The 23,920-nt window shown below is 40.4% G+C and overlaps 1 protein-coding gene across 1 annotated transcript in view; it reads left to right on the top strand.

Annotated features, from left to right (window-relative positions):
• SLC12A8 (solute carrier family 12 member 8) overlaps positions 1 to 23,920 on the top strand; it is a 143,569-nt gene that overhangs the window by 24,128 nt on the left and 95,521 nt on the right. The window contains exons 3-4 of the mRNA XM_081302430.1: positions 408 to 599; positions 9,212 to 9,443. Of these exons, the coding sequence (XP_081158556.1) occupies positions 408 to 599; positions 9,212 to 9,443 (424 nt within the window). The remainder of the gene's footprint in view (positions 1 to 407; positions 600 to 9,211; positions 9,444 to 23,920) is intronic.

Genomic DNA, 23,920 nt, shown 5'->3' with positions numbered 1-23,920 from the left:
TTTTAAGGATGCATTGGCTTTAACCTGGCAAACGCATAGAATGAACAGTAAAGGCATTCCAGTCATGTAGGTAAGCGGGTGGCAGGGACAAAGCATGTCCCTGCATGGTAGGGCACAGAGTAACAGATTAGAAGGTGCCTCATGACTAGACTGAGTGCTTCAATTTTACTACATAGGTGATGGGAAGTCATTGGAGGATTTAAAGCAAGGAACTTCTGTTCATCTAGAACTTCTCAAGGGCCTTAGGTCTGGTGGTGTCTTTCAACCGTTTCCGGTTGCCCTACTTGGGGCACCCCCACCCCCATTCTAAGTCCCAGGGTGAGGGGAAGTGGTTAGTGCTCCCACTGGGGACCTCTCTGGCAGGGCCTCTGCTCCTCATCCTGATCTTGATCCTTGCTGTTCTACAGGGAAACACAGGTGTGCTCACGGGCATGCTTCTGGTGTCCTTTGTCATCCTCGTGGCCCTTGTTACTGTGCTGTCTGGCATCGGCGTTGGGGAGCAGGTTGGCGTGGGCAGTGGCGGCGTCTACTCCATGATCTCCTCTGTCCTCGGTGGGCAGATGGGAGGCACCATCGGGCTGCTCTATGTGTTTGGACAGGTGAGACTGCCAACAGCGGACGACCACCCCCCACTGCTCTCTGCTTCTTCTCTTCTCACCATCTTCTCTCCCCTTCCTCTTTCTACATGGCTCTGGTCCAGATCCCTGACCCCTTAGTCCAGAGCTCCTGCTCCCACCATTCCTGCCTCATGGATTCCTGATTTGACAAGGGGCTTGGCCCAGCACCATTCTTGCTGCCTGGCTAGGAAGGGTGTGCACCATAGCAGCTGGAGCCCAGGTGGCAGCCATGTGGCCTGGGACCAGGGCATTTTTGTGCTGAAGAGAAGGCATTTTGCCTGTGCCAAGGGACTTTCTTGGAAGGAGGCCCTTGTCAACTGAGCTGGAGCTCTCACACACATTAGATGACTCAGGTGACCTTAACAGGGAGGCTGAAAGCCCTTGTGTGGACCCTGTGTCTGAGAAGGAGAATAGCGACGATGAGGCCACCTCATAGGGATGGATGAAAGCACATGGAAAACCAGCCAGCAGGGAGCAGTTCTAAGGCTTATTTAGCTAAAACACAGGGCGGTGACTTAATGCTGAGAAAACAAACTACAGACACTAAGAAGCAGTTCTTTGTAAGCATTTCTTAGATTGAAAAAGATTCTACGGTACCCCCCAAAGGGTGGTTTTAAAAACAGCTTAAAGAATTTGTATAAAGAAGAGTCCAAGAGTCTCCTCAAGGAAGACATTGGTTTTGTTTCTTTTATTTTTATGCAGCACAGGTATCAAAAATACATCTGATTCTCTAACAGCACGAAGTAGAGAGTGTGTGTGTGTGTGTGTGTGTGTGTGTGTCTAGGTGCAGGGAAGGCAGATGGATTGTCACTGACTGTTAAAGAGCATGTGCTTTTATCAGAGAAAGTTCTTTAAGAATAGTATAGGTCAACCATCCTTAATCTGAAAATAAAAAATCTAAAATGCTCCAAAATCTAAATTTTTTGAACCTTATATTGAATGGTGCTCAAAAGTTTCATATTTTGAAACGTTTCTGATTTCAGATTTTCACATTAGGATGCTCAACCCACGAGGTCTATGCACATATACCAAAATCAGAAAAATTCTGAAATCTGTAACATTTCTGATTCCATGCCTTTTGGGTCAAAGATGTTCAAACTATTGTCTTCGAGGTGAATAATGAGTGGCTGGTATACTTTATTCCCCTGAGGATTTGTGCCTAGCTCTGCTATTGTGGAGCCAAAAGGGCTGCAGGGTGGACACAGAAGTCCTTGCTCTCCCTACTCCCTGGGCAGGCGACAAGCCAGCTCCTAGAAGCAGGTGCCAGCTCTGAACACCCAGGATAAAGAGAAGAAGCTGGTTTACCTAGTCTCCCTTCGGTGGGCTGATTTGGAAGGAAATATGAGAAAGATGTTTTCTCAGCCCTGGTGGCCACGCCTGAGAAGCCTCCGTGTCAGCATCTCTGCTGTTCTGCCTTCTTTCCACTTGGGCCTTGGTCAGATATCTCCAAGTGCCTCTGATCAGTATCTTTGTCACTCCTCTGCTTTGTCTGAAGCTACCCCAGGCTGCAGTCTCTGAGCAGGGTGTGGTTTCTGTTTAATCCTGTATGTGTTACTGGATTTGTTTTCTAGTATGTTGAGGACTTTTTGTGCATATTCATGAGGTCTGATGGCCTGTAGTTTTTTGGGGTGTGACGTCTTTGTCTGGTTTTGGTGTGAGGCTACTGCTGGCCTCACAGAGTGCGTTGGGAGGTGTTCCCTTCTCTTCTAGTTTTTTTGGAAGTGTTTGATGTTAATTCTTTAAATGTTTGGTGGAATTCAGCAGTGAGACTATGGCATTTTCTTTGTAGAAAGTTTTGATTCTAATTCAGTCTCTACTTACGTGGGCATGTTCCGCGTTTCTGTTCCTTTTGGAGCCAGCTTCGTAAGCTTGCATCTTTTTAAGGATGTTTCTGTTTCATCTAGGTTATCGTATTGACATATTTTTTACAGAGTCCTTTATAATCCTCTCTATCTTTGTATCCGTCTTTCATTCCTAATTTTAGTGATTTGGATCTTCTCACTTTTTTCTAGATCAATCTAGGTAAAGATTTGTCTGCAAAGAACCAATTTTTGATTTTGTTGATTTTCTTTGTTATTGTGGTCTCTATTTCATTTATTTATGCTCTTGTCTTTATTATTTCCTTCCCTCTGCTTTCTTTGAGTTTAGTTTGCTCTTCTCTTTTGGTTTCTTGGGTGTCAAGTTAGGTTACTCACCTGAGCTCTTTGTTCTAGGTATGGTTGGGGTTTCTGAGATTCCCTGTTCCTGGTTTGTATTAACCCTCTCATGTCCTCATCCCAGCGCATACATGCATTTTTTAATTTTGAAAGATTACTAGGGCAGATCGTCTGGTTTTGAATGATTACTAGGGCAGATTGTTCCTGAAGGGGTTGGCAAACTTCTATAAAGGACTTAATAATAAATATTTTGGCTTTGCATGTTTCTGTCACAAGCAGTTAACTCTGTCATTATAGTGCAAAAACAGCCATAGAAGTCTGGAGTGTGGCATGTGCCTGTAATCCCAGAAACTCAGGAGATTTAGGCAGGAGGATCTCAAGTTCTAGGCAGCCTCAGCAACTTACCTGAGACCCTATCTCAAAATTAAAAATCGGGGCTGGAGTTGTGGCTCAGTGGTAGAGCGCTTGCCTAGCACGTGTGAGACCCTGGGTTCGATCCTCAACACTGCATAAAAATAAATAAATAAAATAAAGATATCGTGTCAAAATAAAAAATAAAAAGGGCTAGGGATGAAGTATGATAGCTAAGTGCCTCTGGGTTCAATCCCTAGTACCAAAAAAAAAAAAAAAAAAAAAAAAAGACATTGCTCTCTATCTCAAAACAGGCAGCAATCAGGATTTGGCCAGTGAGCCAGTTTGCCAGCCCCTGTCCTACAGCATCAAAACTTAAGAGATGCAAACACGAGAATAATGATTTTAAAAGTTTGCAAAAATTTTGTGGACGTCCTTTGTTCTCCCTGTTTTAGTCAGCTTTTTCTCACTCTAACAAAATAATCAATATAAACAACTTAAAAGAGGACAGACTTATTTTGGTTTCAGAGGGTTCAATCCCTGGCTGGCTGGCTCCTGTGTCTGGACCTGTGGGAAGGTAGCACATCACAGTGGAAGATGTGGTAGAATAAAGCTGCTCACCTCACTGCAGCTGGGAAGCAGACGGACAGAGGATAGGAGAGGTTGGGGACAAGATAGACACCATTGGGGCCTGCCCTCAGTGAGCTGCTTCTGCAAGAAGGCCCCACCTCCTACAGTTTTCCCCACCTCCCCATGATGCTAGCAGCTAAGAATTCATCAATAGATTAGTCAGAGCTCTCACCTCCCAATCCCTTCCCCAGAGCCCCATTTCTCAACGTTGGTGCTTTGTGGACCAAGCCTTTACCACAAGTCTTTGGGAAACACTTCATATCTGAACCATAATGATCCCAAGCCCTTCTTCCCTCACTTGCTTCCCTGTGGGACCAGACTCCCTTGGCTAAGAGGGGAAGATGGTTAGAGACCCTCCTCACTCCCTGCCCCACTCTCCCACCCATATCAGTCTGAAGGCTTCTTAACTAGACACCAGAATGTCTGTCTTCAGCATACTGACCTGTCTGTAAGCATTTATAATGGCTACTGTGCTCTCTACAAAAACAGTGGGGAACTGGAAATCTTTTATAGACTTGACAGAGGCCTGGAGTTTTCCTCATGGGATTAGCACATGTGCAAAACTGTTACCAGCTTCAACCAAAATCAGGGATTTGTGTCAGAAGAAGGTGGGTGGAGGGGCAGCTCTAGTCCTCTAACTGGGTCCCTGAAGGTGTAGGGGAGATGCCTATGACTGTGCATGTGCAGTTCTTCTAAAACAAATACCTTGGAATGGAGGTATAGTCCACATTGTCTCTTTAAAATGGTCACTGACACCCCCTGTGTCTTATGGCAGGGAGTTAGAGAAATTTCTCTTAGAAAATGGAAAAGAAAAAGGAACACCTATAATTATAAACTTCAGGAGGAAATGAAAATGCTTTAAAAATATAATAAATACTGGATGCTTGGTACAGTGGTGCATACCTGTAATCCCAGTGATTTGGGAGATTGAGGAAGAAAGTTCACAGGTTTCAGGCTAACTTCAGTGATTTAGCAAGGCCTTAAGCAACTTAGTGAGACCCTTCTCAAAATAAAAAATCAAAAGGCCTAGGATGTGGCTCCAGGGTAAAATGCCCCTGGGTTCAACTCCTGGTATTGCCAGAAAATTAAAAACTAAAAACAACTGCTGGAGATATTTACACAAATCGCCAGGAATGCTTTCCAAAAAAGAGTGGTATAGGTTGGAAGGTAGACCTTAAGGTAGTTGCCTTGCTGTGGGGAAGGGGCAATCACTGATTGTCCATGCCTTATGCCAAGCTCAGACCAGTCTTGAGATGGCTGTTGTGAGCCAGGTGTGATGAAGGCCTTGATCCTGGGCTGCTTCCTTGAACACAGGGCTACAACATACCCCAATGTAGTTTTGCATAAATATAATGGTACTCTCAGTATGTTTATTTTAATTTTTCCCTTTATAAATTGTTATAAAAGGGCAAAATGATCTTCATTGTAGTCAGTTAGTGCATCAGCCATAATGTAACAAAGTGAGCTGTCCCCACCCAAGGTAGCCAGTGTCCACAGCTTATATTGTCTTCCACCACTCTAGTCACACACCTGTGGGGTTTTGAAGGACTTGCTTATTTTTATAAACAAAGTTCATACTCTATTCCACATCATGGGGGTCTCACTTAACCTGAAGTCACAGATATTCCCCTAGGTCAGTGTTTTCACTTTATGAGCACAGTACTTACTGAATATTGAATAATATTAGCATACCTAATTTATGGCACATTTTTGTTCTCCATTTCATTTTTCTGTATTAGTCATTGTTAGATATGGAAAATGAAAAACCCTAAGATAATGTGGCCTGGGAAAAGGGAGTGAAAAAGAAAACCATACATGGATAGCTTTCGTCTCTCTCAGGATAAATCCTTTGCAGATGCTGGCACTGGCGGGGAGAAAGTGTTTCATCAAACCTAGAATGATAGTCTCTAGGAGACACTAATCTCTTCCAAGATAAATCCTCTCCAGGTGCTGGCCATTGACCCCCAGCACAAAGACCCCAATTCCTGAGTGCCCAAACTGACTCGATCTGAGTATAGCCAATATAAGCCCCAATTCCCCCTTTGGTCAGGGGCTCATTTTCCACCAGGAGAGCGGGTCCATTCCTGTGGGCCTTATCCCGTTCCTGAACAAAAGGCTCAGATGATCCATGAAGTTTTCTTCTAGCCAGGTCCTTCAGTGCTCACAGTAGTTTTATTCCTTTTTCATTCCTAATAGTCTATGTTTTTGCATTCTCTCTTTTCTTTTTAATGAGGTTACCAGGGGTTATCCATTTTATTGATTTTTCTTAAAGGGTTATATTTTGATTTTTGTGTCATTTATCTTTTTTTCTTCAATTTTATATTTCTTTATATTAAATACTTCCTTTTACGCTCTCATTTATTTATGTTCACATTCTTGTGACTTTTCAGTTAATACTTTGTTCCTTTATTTTTCTTTCTCTTTTAACTAATAAAAACATTTAGGACTAAAATCTTTTTTTCTTTTTTTTTTCCTCCTCTAGAGGCAAGTTTGGTTGAGTCTCTTGGGTTTTTAGAATTCTCCTGTTCATTGCTGTATAGATAATTTTAAATTTTATTTTTCACTACTTCTGGCTTTGCCAACAGGGGTCAAATTTATTTGCATTGCATTTTCGCCCTAATTGATTTGGCATTTTATTATGTTTTTAGTTCTTGTGGTAGCGGACAACCCTTAGAAGCCATAATTAAACATATTTTTCTTTTTCCTATTTCTTATTTCTTTTACTTTTTATATTCCTCCCAGATAAAATGTTGTTTACTATCTCATCCCTGACCAAATATGAAATCTCTATAAACACCCTTTGTCCTTTCCCAAACTCTTAAATTTTGAGAGGATGATATGATTTTGGACTATTACTGCTTTTCCTTAAAGTCAATCTCTTTGACTTCAAGAATCCTTATTTATGACTTATATTGCAACTTCCCAGTGGCTTTACCATCAACTATTTAGCATTAGCAAAGTGTTTTATGGTATTTGCAGCTAGTTCCTGTTTCTTCTTCTTTGGTAGCTAATAATAAAATCAGAATGATAATGCCAATAATCATTATTTCTATAACTTCAACTATGAGTCAGATATTGGTCAAGGGCATTTAATCATCCCAATAACCTTCTGAAGTCAGTACTGCTATTATCTGTGTTTCACAGGTGAGAAAATGAGACACTTTCCCAAGTCACACAGGGTTTGGCCTTACCTGGCTTCACAGTCTGTGCTCCTAACCAACAAAGAGGTCTTTCAAGCATCCCAGAGAATTTTTTCCCCTGTTGTGGCAACTTGAGTTAAAAGACATATAGATGCAAACCCAAAAGAGGGGCTCTCCTGGAGTTACTGGAAACAGAAGTGGTGCGTACAGCTTGGCTCTCCTCATGTAAGCAAGTACTGTTCAGCTGCTAGGAAAAAAAAAATATATATATATATATATATATATATATATATATAATAATTTAATAATTTCTTGGAGGCTCCAGATGCAAATGGTCACATTCAAGTTCTGGCATCATCTTCTGCATGTGGGTGACATGGGACACCTGGGAAGTTGAAGCCCATATAAATAATCTTTATTACTCCATTCTTCTCTCTCTCTTTTTTTTTAAATTCAGATAAATCTGACCATGAGGAGTCCTGTTGCCCTGGCCAAATACTGATCCCATAGTATAATTAGCACCACCACACTCTTGGGGTTAAGTCAAGAGACAGTTTGAGTTCTGAAGTAAATATAGGAAAACACAAGTCAGTCTCTCTCTCTCTCTCCTTCTCTCTCTCTCTCTCTCTTAGAGATAATTATATTTCCTCCACATTTCTAATGTGGACAGAAATTCCTATCATTATGGGATACTGGGAGGGCTGGAATGACCGTTTAAGCTAAGTGTGTGCATTTTGGAGAACATTGAGAAAAATGTTGTGTGCCGATCTCAGTGAAGAATGGGGCTGTGTGTGGGAACTCCCCTCAAATACAGAACTTGTGTTATCTTCTGGCCTTTGCATGAAAGGGCTACAGCTTAGAAGTGATTGCTTCCCATAGCAATTTTTATACAATCAAGTTATCACAAAATATTTTATACTTTTTATACAATCAAGTTATCACAAAATATTTCTTGGATGTTTGTGGTATACTTAGCAAATCAGGGTATTTGAAGAGGTGTAAATCAGCTAAATTTTTTTATGTTTGTTTTAAAAAAATGTTTGCATTCCTGGTAGTGGTTCACTGAATATCACTATAAATCACTTCTATACGTGATATATGTGGGAGGTGGATGCAGATAACGAAATGTATGAAACTGGCAGTGAGCTGAATGTTTATTCAGAAGATGGAGATGAGAAAAGACTTAATGGAAAAGGAATATCTCCAATGAGGCCCTAACAGGGTTTGTTCCCTGGGGGATTGGCAAGAACAGGGCAACAGGGATGAGAGTGACAGCTGTCCTTGTGGGCCAGAGAAGGGACAAACCTGAGGAGCAAAGGGAAGCTGAGGCTGAGGATTAGGTAAAGTGAGGTGGGTGTTATTTTCAACTATTGATTTATCTTTCAAATATCCCTCCCAAAGTAAAATTATGGCTCAGATATAAAATCATGGCAAATATAAAATGAGCTTGTGCCAAAGCTTTTATTGAATTCATCAATCAGTGGAGGAGCCAATAGGATGTTAAAGAGCAGCGAGAAGCTAGGTGTGGATGTTAGACGGATGGAGATCAACCTACAGAGTTCTGAGCAATTTACCAAATACATACAAAGACAAGGTTGCTGGGTTAGATATAAAGTTAGTTGATGTCTTACGGGACAACAAACTCTTAATCTTTCGGGCTATCTGTTTCCCTGGATAAAAGTTACTTGTATTTTTACTAGAAAAAAAAATCTGTAAGTTAACATGTAACTTTACTAAGTCTGAGATATTAATAGCAAATAATGAATTGAACAGAGTACATTTGCCTAGATGTCCTTGGGCAGCTTTTGTAACATATGACCTTGAAAAGATGTGCCGTCTACTTTTTTCCTCTATTTCCAAGTTTTAGATAATTTCAGAAATAATATTAACCTACAAAGAAATTGGCCACAGTGCCCTTCTGTGGCTCTGAAGATGGGACCCCCTGCTTGCTCTTGTTCTAGATTTAGTTCTTGAATAGTGCAGACAGAGACATCGGAAGGCCTTTTCGACCCAGCACCCCCCAGGTCCCCGCCTTCCTCTCATACTCTTTTCATCTTCGTCACCTCTGGCTGTCGGCTCTCAGCTTGGGCTCAGTGCTCATTCTCCCCTCGCTCAAGACATAGTTGAGCAGAAATGGGGCCTGGGGCAGATTCCCAGGTGAAAAGAGCAGGGTAATGGTGCTGGTTCCTCACTGCTGAGCCTGGGCTGGTGCAAGTGTTTGTTGGGACAAGCAGGGTGCTCGGGGCAGGTGGTCCTGCCCAAGGCTCCTGATGCTTCTCTGTCTTGCTGGCTCTTCCTGTCTGGAACGGCCGGGCAGTGTGTTGCAGGTGCCATGTACATCACTGGCTTTGCTGAGTCCGTCTCGGATTTGCTGGGCCTCCGGAACATCTGGGCTGTGCGAGGAATTTCAGTTGCCGTGCTTCTGGCCTTGCTGGGGATCAACCTAGCGGGCGTCAAATGGATCATTCGATTCCAGCTGCTGCTGCTGTTCCTGCTGGCCGTGTCCACGCTGGACTTTGTGGTGGGCTCTTTCACCCACCTGGACCCAGGTAAGCCCTTCAGGGTTCAGTATGTGGCCTACCCTGGGGATCTGCACTGCTTTGTGAATGTTGATAGATGTGAATTTGGAGATGACCCTCCCGCCATGGGTCGTACCTACAATTTAGTGTGGGCCGTTCCTGATCAAGTGAGTTGGTACGTCTTGGTGTGACTTCACGAAGTCTCTTCACACACACGTTTTCACTTCATGCTTTTTCTGTTTCCTTTTCTTCTTAAAACAAAACTCAGAAAATTTAGATTAAAAGAGAGCAGAAATACACAGAGATTAAATTGATAACAGTGATTGGAAGACTGGGCAAGAAATAAATATGCATGTAGGGGAAGATAAACAGACCTTAATTTTTTCTGTCATTGATTTTTTTTTTTTTTGACTGGGGATTGAATCCAGAGGTGCTTAACTACTGAGCCACATCCCTAGCGCCCCCCCCCCCTTTTGTATTTTATTTAGAGACAGAGTCTCGCTGAGTTGCTTAGGGGCTTGTGAAGTTGCTGAGGCTGGCTTTGAACTCGAGATCCTCCTGTCTCAGCCTCCTGAGCTGCTGGGATTACAGGTGTGCTCCATCACATCTGGATTTTTTTTAAAGGATTTTGCTTGCTTAGAGTGTGTGAGGCTCTAGGTTCCATCTTTAGCACTGTGAATGGAGGACAAATACTAACTATTTCTGTGGGACAGGGACAGATATGTGCTTGATTAGTTATAGTTTTATGTACTAAATTATTTTTTTTCCAAATAAAAGTATGCATCCATTAACTAATAAGCTTAAAGAAAACAACCAACCAGGTATAGTTTTCCCCTCTTTGGAGATGATATCACATCTGTTTAAGCAGTCTGTCACTATTTAATCTAACCCTGGATTTTCCTCAGCCTTGAGGATGCTTGGCCACTCAATCCTAAAGCTTTAGGCCTTGAGTGACCAGCTCTTACCCAGAGTGTCATAACTCTGTAGCTTTCTGATTTGCTCTGGTTTGACATTAAGGCCAACTTTGCTTCTCTCCAGATTGTGGAGCTATTCCTAGAACACTGGAAAAAAAGGTCACTGCTTGATGTTTTCCACTGCAGGGACCCTGTCTTTATATAACAGTATGACCAAGCAGCCTAACTGGACTATCTGGACTATGGATGGGGAAAGAAGGATGAAGCCCCTTGCTGTGTTTCACACACACACACACACACACACACACGCACACAGCATAGACCATGACCTGTATAGGTGGCGATAGGGGCTGCATTGGACGACACTTGCATTGTACTTGGCACTTTATGTGGCTTATCTTGTTGAATTCTTATCAGAACGTCTTAAGAACAGCTATACTCATTTTGCAGATGAGGAAACCAAGGCTCAAAGATGCTATTGGTGGAAATGCATGGCAGAGCTGGGGTTTGAAACTAGATTTCTTTGTCACCACTGCTGAGCTGATTCCTGAGGTGGGAAGCAAGCCTGTTTTCACACTCCATGATAGCAACTCTGCTTTTCCCCTTCTAGGCTGCGCCTGGTGTGTGTCCGAAACAGTCTTGTCTTTTCTCACAGTGTTGGAAAGGTTAGAATTCAGTTCGCATATGCTGTCTGGCTTCATCACTTCTTCATATGCTGCAGTTGTTCTGTTGGAAAATTGTAGCTCCCCTAAATTCCTTGAATGTCACTACCTTCTGGCATCCTGGGCCCTTCCTCAGAATCTCTAGACTGTCCCTTGATCCAGCACCTAAGGGTCAGCTCTTGTACAGAAGGAGTCCCCAGGGCCCACTGCCATGCTAAGGGCCACAGGTATCCACACACTGCTGTTTGGAACATCTCCATTGGAGGGAAAGGGTGACCCCCGCCCGGCTGGACCTCGCACCATCTTACAGAGTTGGCCTCCATACTGAGGGAGACTTACTGGCCTTTGGCTGCCAACCTGTCAGTTTAGGGGAGAAAGTGCCCACTGTAGTCCCCAATTCCTGGGTGCTTTCCCCTCCATAAATACAGTGGCTGAAAGAGCACAGTTAAATTGCAGGGCAATCCCGCTGGCCTGAAATCCTACTAGATTAATGTGTTTTCCTTCTTTTTGATTAGAAGTTTTCTTGGCTACTTTTCTAAGTTACTCCAAATATTTCTCCTTCCTTCTGGTCAGTACATTAGCAGGGTGTAGTGTGAACTGGAATTTATTTTCAATTATTCCCATAGCAACTGGCCCCTCTAGAATCTGTTTTTGGTATCTCTGATGTTTTATAAGGGCTGTTTTCTTTGCGGTTAAAAATTCAAACTGAAACCAGACCTTCAGAATGGGTTTAGCAGAATGGTTTCAGCTATTAAAAAAAAAAAAGACATATACATAGAGATTTGAAAAAAGATTGGAAGGAACTATGCCTAAGTGTTAATGATGATTGTCATCTATTGAGATTACATGTGGCTATATTTCTTTTCCTTCAATTGACCAGTGTTACTTGTTTTAAAAAAATTTAATAGATGTTATGGGCTGGGGTTGTGGCTCAGTGGTAGAGCACTTGCCTAGCATGTGTGAGGCACTAGTTTGAGTCTCAGCACCACGTAAAAATAAATAAAGGATCATCAACAACTAATAAAATATTTTTAAAAAATTAATAGATGTTAATTTATTAATAGTAGATATTAATTAACTAATAATAGTTAATTTATTAATTAATAGATGTTCGTAGAGCAGGTTTCAGTCAATGGAGAATTGAACAGATAGTACAAAGATTCCCACCTGCTTCCTCCCTCCCTCCCCCACCACAGCTTTCCCTGTTAACATTTGCATTAGTGTGGGGTACATTTGTTAACAGTTGATGAACCAATTCTGACACATGATTATTAACGTCCGTAGTTTAGGGTTCACGCTTGGTGTTGCATATTCTATGGGTTTTAGAAGGGTGCAGTGCTGTGTGCCCACCATAACAGCATCACAGAGAGGAGTGTGCAAACCTCCTGTGCTCCACCTGTTAATCCCACCCCACTGCACACTCCCGGCCACCACTCATCTTTTTATTGCCTCCATAGTTTCAGCCTTTTCCAGAATGTCATATACTTGGAATCAGACAATATGTAGCTTTTCCAAATTGGCTTCTTTCACTTACTAATATGCACCTAGGATTCCTCCATGTCCTTTTGTGGCTTGATAGCTCATTTCTTTTTACCTCTGAATACTATTCAGTTTCTGAATGGACCCAATTTATCTCTCCATTCACCTGTTGAAGGACATTGATTACTTCCAGTTTTTTTGGCAATTTGAACAAGATAGTTCAGGTTTTTGTGACGATATTTGTTTCAACTCACTTGGATAAATCCCAAGGAGCATGATGGTCAAATCACAGGGTAAGACTGTGTTTCTTTTTGAAAGAAACTACCAAACTATGTCCCAAAGTGGCCGTTAAAAGTTTGCATTTTGAATGAGTTTCTGCGGCTCCTGTCCTGATTGGCAGTTGGCATGTCAGTCAGTGTTCTGGATTTGGGCTGTTCTGATAGGTGTGTGGTGGTATCTCATCACTTTAATTTGCAGTTCCTTGATGACATCTGATATTGATCATATTTTCATATGCTTATATTTTCCATCTGTGTATCATCTTTCATCTTTGTTGAACTATCTGTACAGATACTGTGCCCTTTTAAAACTTGGATTGTTTGTTTTCTTCCTGTTGAGTTTTAAGGGTTCTTTGCATATTTTGGATATAAGCCCTTTGACAGATATGTGTTTTATAAATATTTTTTTCCAGTCTGTGGTTTGTCTTTTCATTCCCTTAACTATGTCTTTGGTAGAGCAGAAGTTTTTAAGTGTAATGAAGCTTAGCATATTCATTTTTTCTTTAGTGGATCATGAATTGGGTGTCACTAAATTTTTCTCCTGTGTTCTCTTCTAGAAGTTTTGTTTTTTAAAAAAATATTTTTCTTATTAATGCATATTAATTGTACATGTTAATGGAGTCCAGTGTATAGTTTCATACATTCACATAGCATGCACTAATCAATACCGCCTCTCTTTTCTACCTATCTCCCTTATACCTTTCCCAATCTCTAGTAATCACTATTCTATTTCAGTTTTATTTTTTTTCAGTACTGAGGATTGAATCCAGGGGTGCTCTACCACTGAACTATATCCCTAGCCCTTCTTATTTTTTATTTTGAGACAGGGTCTTACTAATTGTCCTGGCTGGCCTTGAATTTACGATCCTCCTGTCTCAGTCTCCCAAATAACTGGGATTACAGATATGCACCACTGCCCCCAGCTAGGTTGACTTTCTTTTCTTTTCTCTCTCTCTTTCTTTCTTTCTCTCTCTCTTTCTTTCTTTCTCTCTCTCTTTCTTTCTCTCTCTCTCTCTCTCTCTCTCTCTCTCTCTCTCTCTCTCTCTTTCTTTTTCCACATATGAAAGAGAGGTAAGAGGGAGAACTTATTCTTCTGTGTCTGGCTTATTTCACTTAATATAATATACTCCAGTTACAGCCATTTTGCTGCAGCTGACAGGATTTAACTCTTCTTTGTGGCTGAAAAATACTCCATTGTGTGTGTGTGTGTGTGTGTGTGTTTGTTTGTGTGTGTATTTCTTTATCTATTCATCTGTTGCTCCCATTCATCTGTGGGTACTAGGCTGATTCATACCTTAGCTATTGTGAATAGTACCACAATAAAACATGATGATTCGGGTGTCTCTTTGGTATGCTGATTTCACTTCCTTTGGCTGTACACCCAGAAGTGGGATAGCTGCATCATGTATCAGATTTGTTCTTAGTTTATTGAGGAACCTCAATACTGTTCTGTATAATGGCTGTACTGATTTGCATTCCCACCAACAGTAGCTAAGAATTCCTCTTTCTCCATATCCTTGCCAGGATGTGTTATTTTTGTAATAGCCATCCTAAGTGGGGTGAGATGGTATCTCCTTGTAGTTTAAATTTTCATTTCCTTGATGGCTAATGACATTGAGCATTTTTTCATATATCTGTTGGCAATTTATAGTTCTTCTTTTTAGAAATGTCTATTCAGATCATAGCCCATTTCTTTCTTCCCTGCAGTGTTGGGGATTGAACCCAGGGCAATGCTAGGCAAGTGCCCACCACTGAGCTACACTCACAGCCCCGTTTGTCCATTTTTAAGCAGGATTGCTTGAGGGTTTGTTATTTTTTTTTTCTGAGTTCTTTATGTATTCTTGATATTAACCCTCTGCCAGATGAATAGTTGGCAAATATTCCCTCCCTTTCTGCAGGTTGTCTCTTTGCTCTGTTGATATATCATTTCCTTTGCTGTGCAGATGCTTTTTAGTTGATGCAATATCATTTGTCAATTTTTGCTTTTGTTTCCTGTTTTTTTTTGGGGGGTCCTAAGCAGAAGATTATCGCCTACACCAATGTCTTAAAGTGTTCCCCTATGTTTTCCTGTTAGTTTCAGTGTCTCTGCTTTTACGTTTAGGTCTTCATTCCATTTCGAGTTGCTTCCTGCACAGGGTGAGAGGTAGCACTCAAGTTTTAGTCTTCTGCATGTGGAATCAGATATCCCAGCACTATTTATTGAAGAGGCTGTTATTTTCTCTAACAGATGTTTGTGGTTGTTGTTTTTTTTAGATATACATGACAGTAGAGTGTATTTTGACATATCGTAATACGTGGAGTATAACTTCCCATTTGTGTGGTTGTACACGATGTGGAGTTTCACTTGCAGAGTATTCATGTGTGAACATAGGAAGGTTATGTCCAATTCATTCTACCGTTTTTTCCTCTTTCCATCTCCCTTCATTCCCCCTTGACTAATCCAATGCCCTTCTATTCTCCCCTAATCCCCCTTATTGTGTGTTAGCATCCACATATCAGAACATCCAGCCTTTGGTTTTGAGGGGGGATTGGCTTATTTCACTTAGAATGATAGTCTCCAGTTCCATCCATTTACTGGCAAATGCCATAAATTTCATTTTTCTTTTTAGCTAAGTAATATTCCGATGTTTATATAATCTACATTTTCTTTATCCATTCATCCATTGAAGGGCACCTATGTTGGTTCCACAGCTTAGCTATTCTGAACTGAGCTTCTATAAACATTGATGTGTCTGTATCACTACAGTATGCTGATTTTTAAAAAAATATTTCATTTTTTTAGTTATAGGAGGACAGAATGTCTTTATTTTACTTTATGTGGTGTTGAGGATCAAACCCAGTGCCTCATGTAAGCTAGGTGAGCGCTCTACCACTGAACCACAACCCCAGCCCTAGTATGCTGATTTTAAGTCCTTGGAGATATATATATATATCGAGGATTGGGATAACTAGGTCAAATGGTGGTTCCATTCCAAGTTTCCTGAGGAATCTCCATACTGTCCTCCAGAGTGGTTACACCAATTTGCATTCTCACCAGCAATGTATGAATGTGCCTTTCTCCTCACTTCCTTGCTAACATTTATTGTTACTTGCGTTCTTGATAATTGCAATTCTGATTGGAGAGATATGGCATCTCAGTGTAGTTTTGATTTGCATTTCTCTAATTGCTAGATATGTTAAAAATTTTTTCTTATATTTATTTATTTTTGAAAAATATTTTTTAATTGTAGATGGACACACAACCTCTTTGTTTATTAATTTACTTTATATCCAGTGCTAAGGATAGAACCCAGTGCCTCAGACATTCAGACAAGCGCTCTGCCACTGAGCTACAGCCCCAGCCCTTCTTATATTTATTGATCAAACACACAATTTCTTCTGTGAAGTGCCTGTTCAGTTCCTTAGCCCATTTATGATTGAGTTATTTGGTTTTTTGGTGTTAAGGTTTTTGAATTCTTTATATATCTTGGAGATTAATGCTCTATATGAGGTTCAGGTTGTAAAGATTTTCTCCCATTCTGTAGGCTCTCTATTCCCATTCTAGATTGTTTCCTTTGCTGTGAAGAGCTTCTTAGTTTGGATCCATCCCATTTATTGATTCTTGATTTTACTTCTTTTACTTTAGGAGTCTTGTTAAGGAAGTCAGTCCCTAAACCAACTAGTGGAGATTAGGGTCTACTTTTTCTTTTAGTAGGAGCATAGTCTCTGGTCTAATGTCTACGTCCTTGATCTACTTTGAGTTGGGTTTTCTGCAGGGTGAGAGATAGGGGTTTAATTTCATTTTGCTACATATGGATTTCCAATTTTCCCAACACTATTTGTTGAAGAGGCTATCTTTTCTCCCATGTATGTTTATGGCACTTTTGTCTAGTATGAGAAAACTGTTTTTATGGGTTTGTCCATGTTCTCTATTCTGTACCATTGGTCTTCATGTCTAACAGATATTTTTGGTGCCCTTGTTAAGAATCAGTTGGCTGAAGATGTGTGGATTTTTTTCTGAATGTTTATTCTGTTCCATTGTTTTATGTGTCTGTTTTATATGGCATTCAGTTCCATGTAGTTTGATTACTATAGCTTTTTAGCATGTTTTGAGGTTAGATAGTATGGTACCTACAGTTTTTTTCTTTTTGCTTAAGATTCCTTTGCCTATTTTGGGGTCTTTGTGTTTCGAAATGAATTGTTTTCCATGTACATGAGGTACTAGGAATTTAACCCAGGATGCTCTCACACTGAGCTATACCCCAGACGTTTTTTATTTTTGAGACAGGGTCTCAAAATAAGTTGCTGAGGCTGGCCTTGAATTTGTGATCCTCTTGCCTCAACCTCCTGAGTTTCTGGGATTATAGGTGTGCACCATCACACATGGCTTCTATGTGAATTTTAGGATTGTATTTTCTAGTCTGTGAAGAATATAATTGGTTTTTTGATGGAGATTGCATTAAATCTGTAGATTGTTTTGTGTTGTGTGTTTATAATAATGTTTCACTCCATGAAGATGGGAATTCTTTACCTTTTTGTGTCCTCTTTAGTTTCTTTCATCAGTGTTTTGTGGTTTTCGTTGTAGTCTTTCACTTCCTTGGTTAATTTATTCTTAGGTATTTTATTTTATTTTTGTAGCCATTGTGAATAGAATTGCTTTGATGATTTCTTTCTCAGCAATTTGTTGTTGATGTGTAGAAGTTTTATGTTTTACATTTAAGTCTATGATCAACTTTGAGTGATATTTTTTTGTGAAAGGTATATCTAGATTATTTGCATGTGAATATCTGGTTGTTCAAGTACCATAGGCTGAAAAAACTATTCTGTCTCCATTGAATTGCCTTTGCTCTTAGGTAAAAGGTCAGTCCGCTGTATTTATGTGGGTCTGTGTCTGGCTTTGTTATGTCCCACTGATGTATGTGCATTCTTTCTCTATTCTATACCACTGGAATTATCACAGCCTTATACTATGTCCTACAGCTGGCTTGTACCTGTCCTCCAACTCCGTCTTCTTTTTTTTTCCACAAGTGTTGCTCTTTTTTTTAAACTTTATTTTATTAGTTTACTTTTCCTTTTTATGTGGTTCTGATGATTGAACCCAGTGCCTCACATGTGCTAGGCAAGCGCTCTACCACTGAGCCACAAGCCCAGCCCCTAGTGTTGCTTTTTAAATCAGAAAAAAAAAATCTAAATACAATTAAGCTGAACTTTATTTCTTTTTCTTTCTTAAAATGTCAACAAAAACAACAACAAAAAAATCCTGAAATATATAATGTAAAAATGTAGAAAGTAGGGGCTGGGGTTGTGGCTCAGTGGTAGAGCACTCGCCTGGCAGTGTTGGGCACTGTGTTTGATCCTCAGCACCACATAAAAATAAATAAATTAATTAATTAATTAATTAATTTTGTTCAGCTACAACTAAAAACAAATATTGAATTTAAAAAAAAATGTAGAAAGTATGGTAAAAGATGGAAGTTACCTTCTGCTGTTCTTTTTTTCCCCCCACTTTTCTCCAGAGGGGTGTTTGGTGTGTGTATAATCTATTGCTATCAAACAATTTTTTTGAAAATTTAGTGGCATAAAACATCAGTAAACATTTATTTATCTCTGGCCTTCCCTGTGATCCAGGAATGTGGGTGTGACTTAGCTGGTGGCTGAGTGTCAGCCAGGCTTCGGTCATTTGAGGGTGCAGCTGGGGCTGGAGGTCTTGCTGGCAGGTGGTGGTTGGTGGCTGATGGGAGACCTCAGTGCCTTTCTATGTGGTCCTTCTGGAGAGCTGCTTAAGTGTCCTCAAGAGAAGGGCTGACTGGCTTCCCCCAGAGTAAACAGAGAGAAAGCACAGCCGAAAGCTCCTTTTTATGATCTAGCCTCAGAAGCCACTTAGTGGCACTGCCCCCATGACCTATGTGTTAGAGTGAGTCCCTGAGTCTCCTTTGAAGGGAGGAGAATTAGTTTCCACCTTTTGAATGGGTAGGTTTCAATGAATTTGCAGGCACACTTTAAAGCCAAGGTGATAAATTTTAAAATCAGAACAAAATTGTCTTTTAATACACGAACACTACATTTTCCTCTGCATGTGTAGTTTAAAGGGAATGAATGTTTTCTTGTTTTATAAAAACCAAAAAAATCCTAAAATGGCTGGGCCCAATGGCTCATGCCTATAATCCCAGCAGGTGGGGAGGCTGAGGCAGGAGGATCCTGAGTTCAAAGCCAGCCTCAACAATAGCGAGGTGCTAAGCAACTCAGTGAGACCCTGTCTCTAAATAAAACACAAAATAGGGCTGGGGATGTGACGCAGTGGTTTTAGTGCCCTTGAGTTCAATCCCCAGTACCAAAAAAAAAAAAAAAAAAAAAAATTCTGAAATGGATAAAGTTGAAGAGTAAAAGTTTCCTCCTCTCATTCCATTCTCCTACTCTTACACTCCGGCAGGCGTTAGATGAACACATGTCTTTGTAGTCTGTTTTCTACACATGTATGAACACATACGCAGGTGTGCATGCACATAAACACATACAGCACAGTTCTTTATAAAAATGAAATTAAATTCCACATTGTTTTGCTACTGCCCACTCCCCGAGTTCCATTCCATATCATGGATATCAATGTCAGTATGTTTAGGATACTCATCCTTTTTCAACACCTGCAAGGTGTTCCACTTTACAAATTTAAAATTCTATATAATTAAAGGCTCATTCATTGGTAGTTATTTATATTTTTCTAGTGTGGTCGCTTCAAATGTTGATGTGAACATGCTGTACCAAAGTTGGAGCTTATTTTTGCAGGATTAAGTCTTATAAATAGAATTCACAGAACAAAGGTCAAGCACATTTTCAATTTTGTTAGATTCTGCCAAATGGCTTTTCAATAAGGTTGTTTCATTTTGAACTTTAATAGTACATAAAGAGTTATTGATTCCCCATATCTTGGAAACTATTAGGTAGGTTTAATCTTTTAGATTTCTGTCTTGTGATAGGTGGGGGGGGGAAGGTGATCTTTTAAATTTGTTTTTCTTCAATCATTAATAAGGATAATTTTTCATATTTTTATTGCCACTTATGCTTCTTTTTCTTTGAATTGTCTATACTCTTTCCCTATTTTTCCATCAGGTTATCTTATTCTTTAATGATTTACAGAAGCTCTTCTACCTTAACCATTAATCCACACAAAACAAATATTTGTTTAGTTTTCATTAGTGACAGATGATGTTTGTTATATATGTTGAATTTTTTTCCCTAACATGTCCTTTTAAAATTGACTTAGTAGGTAATGAAAGTAATATATGTACATAAAAGTATTCATTTTTGAGCCAAATTGGGTACTCTGATTGCTTGTTTTCTTGTATATTTTCTTGAAATTAAATACTTCAGGGGCTGGGGATGTAGCTCAGTTGGTACAGGGCTTGCCTCATATGCACAAGGCTCTGGGTTTGATCCCCAGAACCACAAAAAAAAAAAAAAGAAAAAAAGAAAAAGAAAAAAGAAAATGAAAGAAAAAAGAAAGAAAGACAGAAAAATAGTAAGAAAAAAGAGAGAGAGAGAGAGAGAGAAAGCAATTGAACACTTCATGTAATAGTTTCCTAAGGCTGCCCCAACAACTACCACAACCGTAGGAGCTTAAAACAGCAGAAATTTATTCTCTCACAGTTCTGGAGCTGGAGTCTGAAATCTAAGGTGTCAGGCAGGGCCAGTCTCCCTGGAAGGCCCTAGAGGTACTCCTGGTACTCCTTCCTCAGCCTCTGCTCCACGTGACCTTCTCCTCCCACCTGTGTGTGCTGTGTAAGGACAACTGGTCACTGGAAACAGGTCTGATTTAGGTAATCCAGGCTAATCTCATCTAAAGGTCCCTAAATTCATCTGCAAACTGCAGACCCTTTTTCCAAATATGGTCTCATTTGTAGTTTCCTAGGGGTGGACATTTTTTAGGGGTCATCACTTAAACCACTACATTCCATTGTTTTTTACTTGCTTTATTTTCTAGAATTTTATTACCGTTTTAAAAGATGTTCCATAGAGCTTTCAAAGATTTACAGGCATTTTCCGCAGTGATCCCTCTGTTAGGGTCTCCTTGTGGGAGAGTCTCTCCTCAGCATTGCTTTTCATGGACGGATGATCTCAGAGTCTGGGTCTTCACCCTCACTGCTCCCGGGGGTTACTCCCTGTTCTCTGGATCGCAGATCATCCTCTCTGCCTACCGTAGAAATACTGCTTTTCTACCTTCAATTTAATTGACAGGTAGAAAAGCAGTATTTCTACCGTAGGCAGAGAGGTGTTATTCTGATTTCTGTTCTTGACAGGTAACCTGTTTCTTTTCCTCCAAGTAGTCCTGGTATTCCCTTTACCCACAATATTCTAAAATTTCATGTCAAAAATTTGATTCATTGCCCTGGGCACTTTCAATCTGGGACTTTTGGTTATTTCTTGGATAATTTCTTCCCCTTCGTGTTGTTTTTCTACTTTTTTCCCCTTGAATTCTGACTGTAGTAGTCCCTTTTTAATTTTTTTTTTAGTTGTAGTTGGACACCATACCTTTATTTTATTTATTTATTTTTATGTGGTGCTGAGGATTGAACCCAGGGCCTCATGTGTGCTAGGTGAGCGCTCTACCCCTGAACTACAGCCCCAGCCCCTACTAGTCCCTTCATAACCAGTTTTGCTTTCCACGGTTTGGGTGGAAAAATGTAAAATTCCAGAAATAATTCCAGCTCATAAGTGTTCATAAATGATGTTTCATAAGCAATTCATAATGTTCAATTTTATGATTTTTTAAAGTGTTCATAAACGATGTTTCATAAGCAATTCATAATTGTTCGATTTTATGATTTTTTTTGTTAATATCTCATTTTGCAATTCATAAATTAAACTTTATCATAGATATGTTGTATTAGTCAGATTTTTATTATTGTGACTAAAATACTCAACAAGAACAACTTAGAGGAACTAAGGTTTATTTCGACTCAAGATTTCAGAGGGTCATTCCATGGTTGGCCAACTCCATGCATGGCTCTGGGCCCAAGATGAGGCAGAACATATGGCAGAAGGGCATGGAAGAGAAGCACTGCTTACTTCATGATACTCAGGAAAGACAGGGGGATGGGGAGCAAAAGGGAGTATGCCTTCCAGGGCACACCCCCAGTGATCTCCTCCAGTCACCCCTTACCTGCACACAGTTACCACCTAGTGAGTCCATTCAAACTAGGGTGACTGATAGGTTATACTCTCACAATCCAATCATTTCATCTCCTGCAATAACACAGTAGCTTTTGGGGGGACACTCATATCCAAACCATAACATGTGTGTATTGAAAAACATAATATCCAAAGGGTTCACCAGTATCTGCAGTTTCGGGTGTCCACAGGGGTCCTTGAACAGTCCCCTGTGGATAAGAGGGGACTGCTACCATAGTTACATGTTGGAACTCTTGGTTTGAACCTTCTTTTATTATTATTATTTTTTAAAAATCTTCTCTTTTGTGTAGCTTATATATTTTCCCTCCTCCTTACTTTATGGGAGTTTTTCTCGACTTTGCTTTCTACCTTTCTACTTCATTTTTTGTATATCATTAATTGCTAAGAGATCCTTGTTCTCTGATGGTTATTTTAAAAATCACATCCTGTTCTTGTTTCATGGATATAATATTTCTTTCTGACTCCTTTAGACTATAAAATACAAGGGTTTTATGTGAATCTCTTGTCCCCCTGTCCCCGTCCAGATTCTTCTGTTCTTTTATTCTTCCTGTTAATTGCTGCCAACTTTCTTCAGATGTGGGACAGTCCTTGGTTGTTGATTCTTTTTTAATAATGAGGCACTAAAAGCAGATGGGGAGCCGTATGCACACCCTGCTTGCAGGGCAGTTGGCAAGTGGGTGATCCTTGCACACTGGGCTGTTTGCTGGGAAGACTCCCAGGGGTCAGCACTGTGGCGTTGATGTGATTGTCCCTCAAAGGTCCCCATGCTGGAAGTTTAGTGCCCAGTATAGTGATATTGAAAGGTGGTGGAACATGTTCGAGGTGGAACTTAGTGAAGAGTAGTTAGGTCACAGGGGGCTTAGTCCTCCAAAAGGATTTAGCTGTCATGACAGTGGATTGTTTAAAGTAAGATCAGTGGTAGAATACTTGCCTAGGGAGGCCCTGTGTTCAATGCCCAGCAGCATATAAATGGATGAATGAATAATCAAATAAATCCTTTCATTCATCCAACTAACCAACCAGCTCATGCACTTGGCCCTTTCTATATGCAGCCAGTTCCCTTTCCATTTTTCTGCTATGTTGTGTCCAACAAAGGTGGCCCTTACCAGAAGCCGGGCTGATGAGGCCACCCAATTTTGTATTTTCAGCCCTTGAAACCATAATCTAAATAAACCTCTTTTCTTTATAAGTACCCAGCCTTGGGTATTTTATTATAGTAAAAGAAAATAGACTAATACAGTCAGTTTCTGTAGGTCTTACTTCTGGTGCAGTTCATGTTTTCCAAAGAGGAATTCTCTAATCTCCTTCTGGGGATGTGGGTGGCTGCCACAGTTCTGGGCACAGGGAAAGGTAGGAGGAGAGGCTGGAGGCCTCATAGTGAGGCTGTAGACTTTTATTTAGTCCAGTGTTTGTCATCGGCCGCATCTTCTCCTCCACTGCGTCCTTCCATCTCAAGCTCTCTCTCTCTATGCTGTCCTCTTAGTGTCTCGCCTCTCGTTTCATCTCCAGGTCTCATGACTGCGGGTCTTCCTCATCACCACTATTTCTTCTCCTCCCAACTCCTTTCCCCGCAGACTGGCAGTATGGGCCCCTTTTCCTTTCTCCACCTCCTGTCTTGTCTTTTTCAAAATAAGCGCCACGGCACAAGACTCTGTGAAGATGCAGACCTTCGTTACTATAAAAAGCTCAAGAGCTTGACAGTTTAAACAAGACGCATTTGTTGGGCTTAATGCTCCTAAAATGCCATTTTTTGGCTCATATTTTCATTTATATAAGATGAGTGTTATGCCAAAACGATCTTATTGCCATAAAAGTCAGGCAAATATAGAGAAAATACATTTTAGAAAATAAAGTGACATGTGGCCCATTTTAATTCTGTGTTCTGCATTTGAAAATGAAATCGTGCGTCTCTGAGCTTACTTTTTTGGTTATCTAGGAAGGCAGCTGCCTAGCCTCTCTCTGTGGTGTCCTTCTCTGCACGTCCACCCAGCACATTGTTCTGCTGTGGC

The sequence above is a fragment of the Spermophilus citellus genome (assembly GCF_964194105.1).
Source record: "Spermophilus citellus genome assembly, chromosome: 7".
Taxonomy (NCBI): domain Eukaryota; kingdom Metazoa; phylum Chordata; class Mammalia; order Rodentia; family Sciuridae; genus Spermophilus; species Spermophilus citellus.
This window is presented reverse-complemented; position numbering and strand designations above follow the sequence as displayed.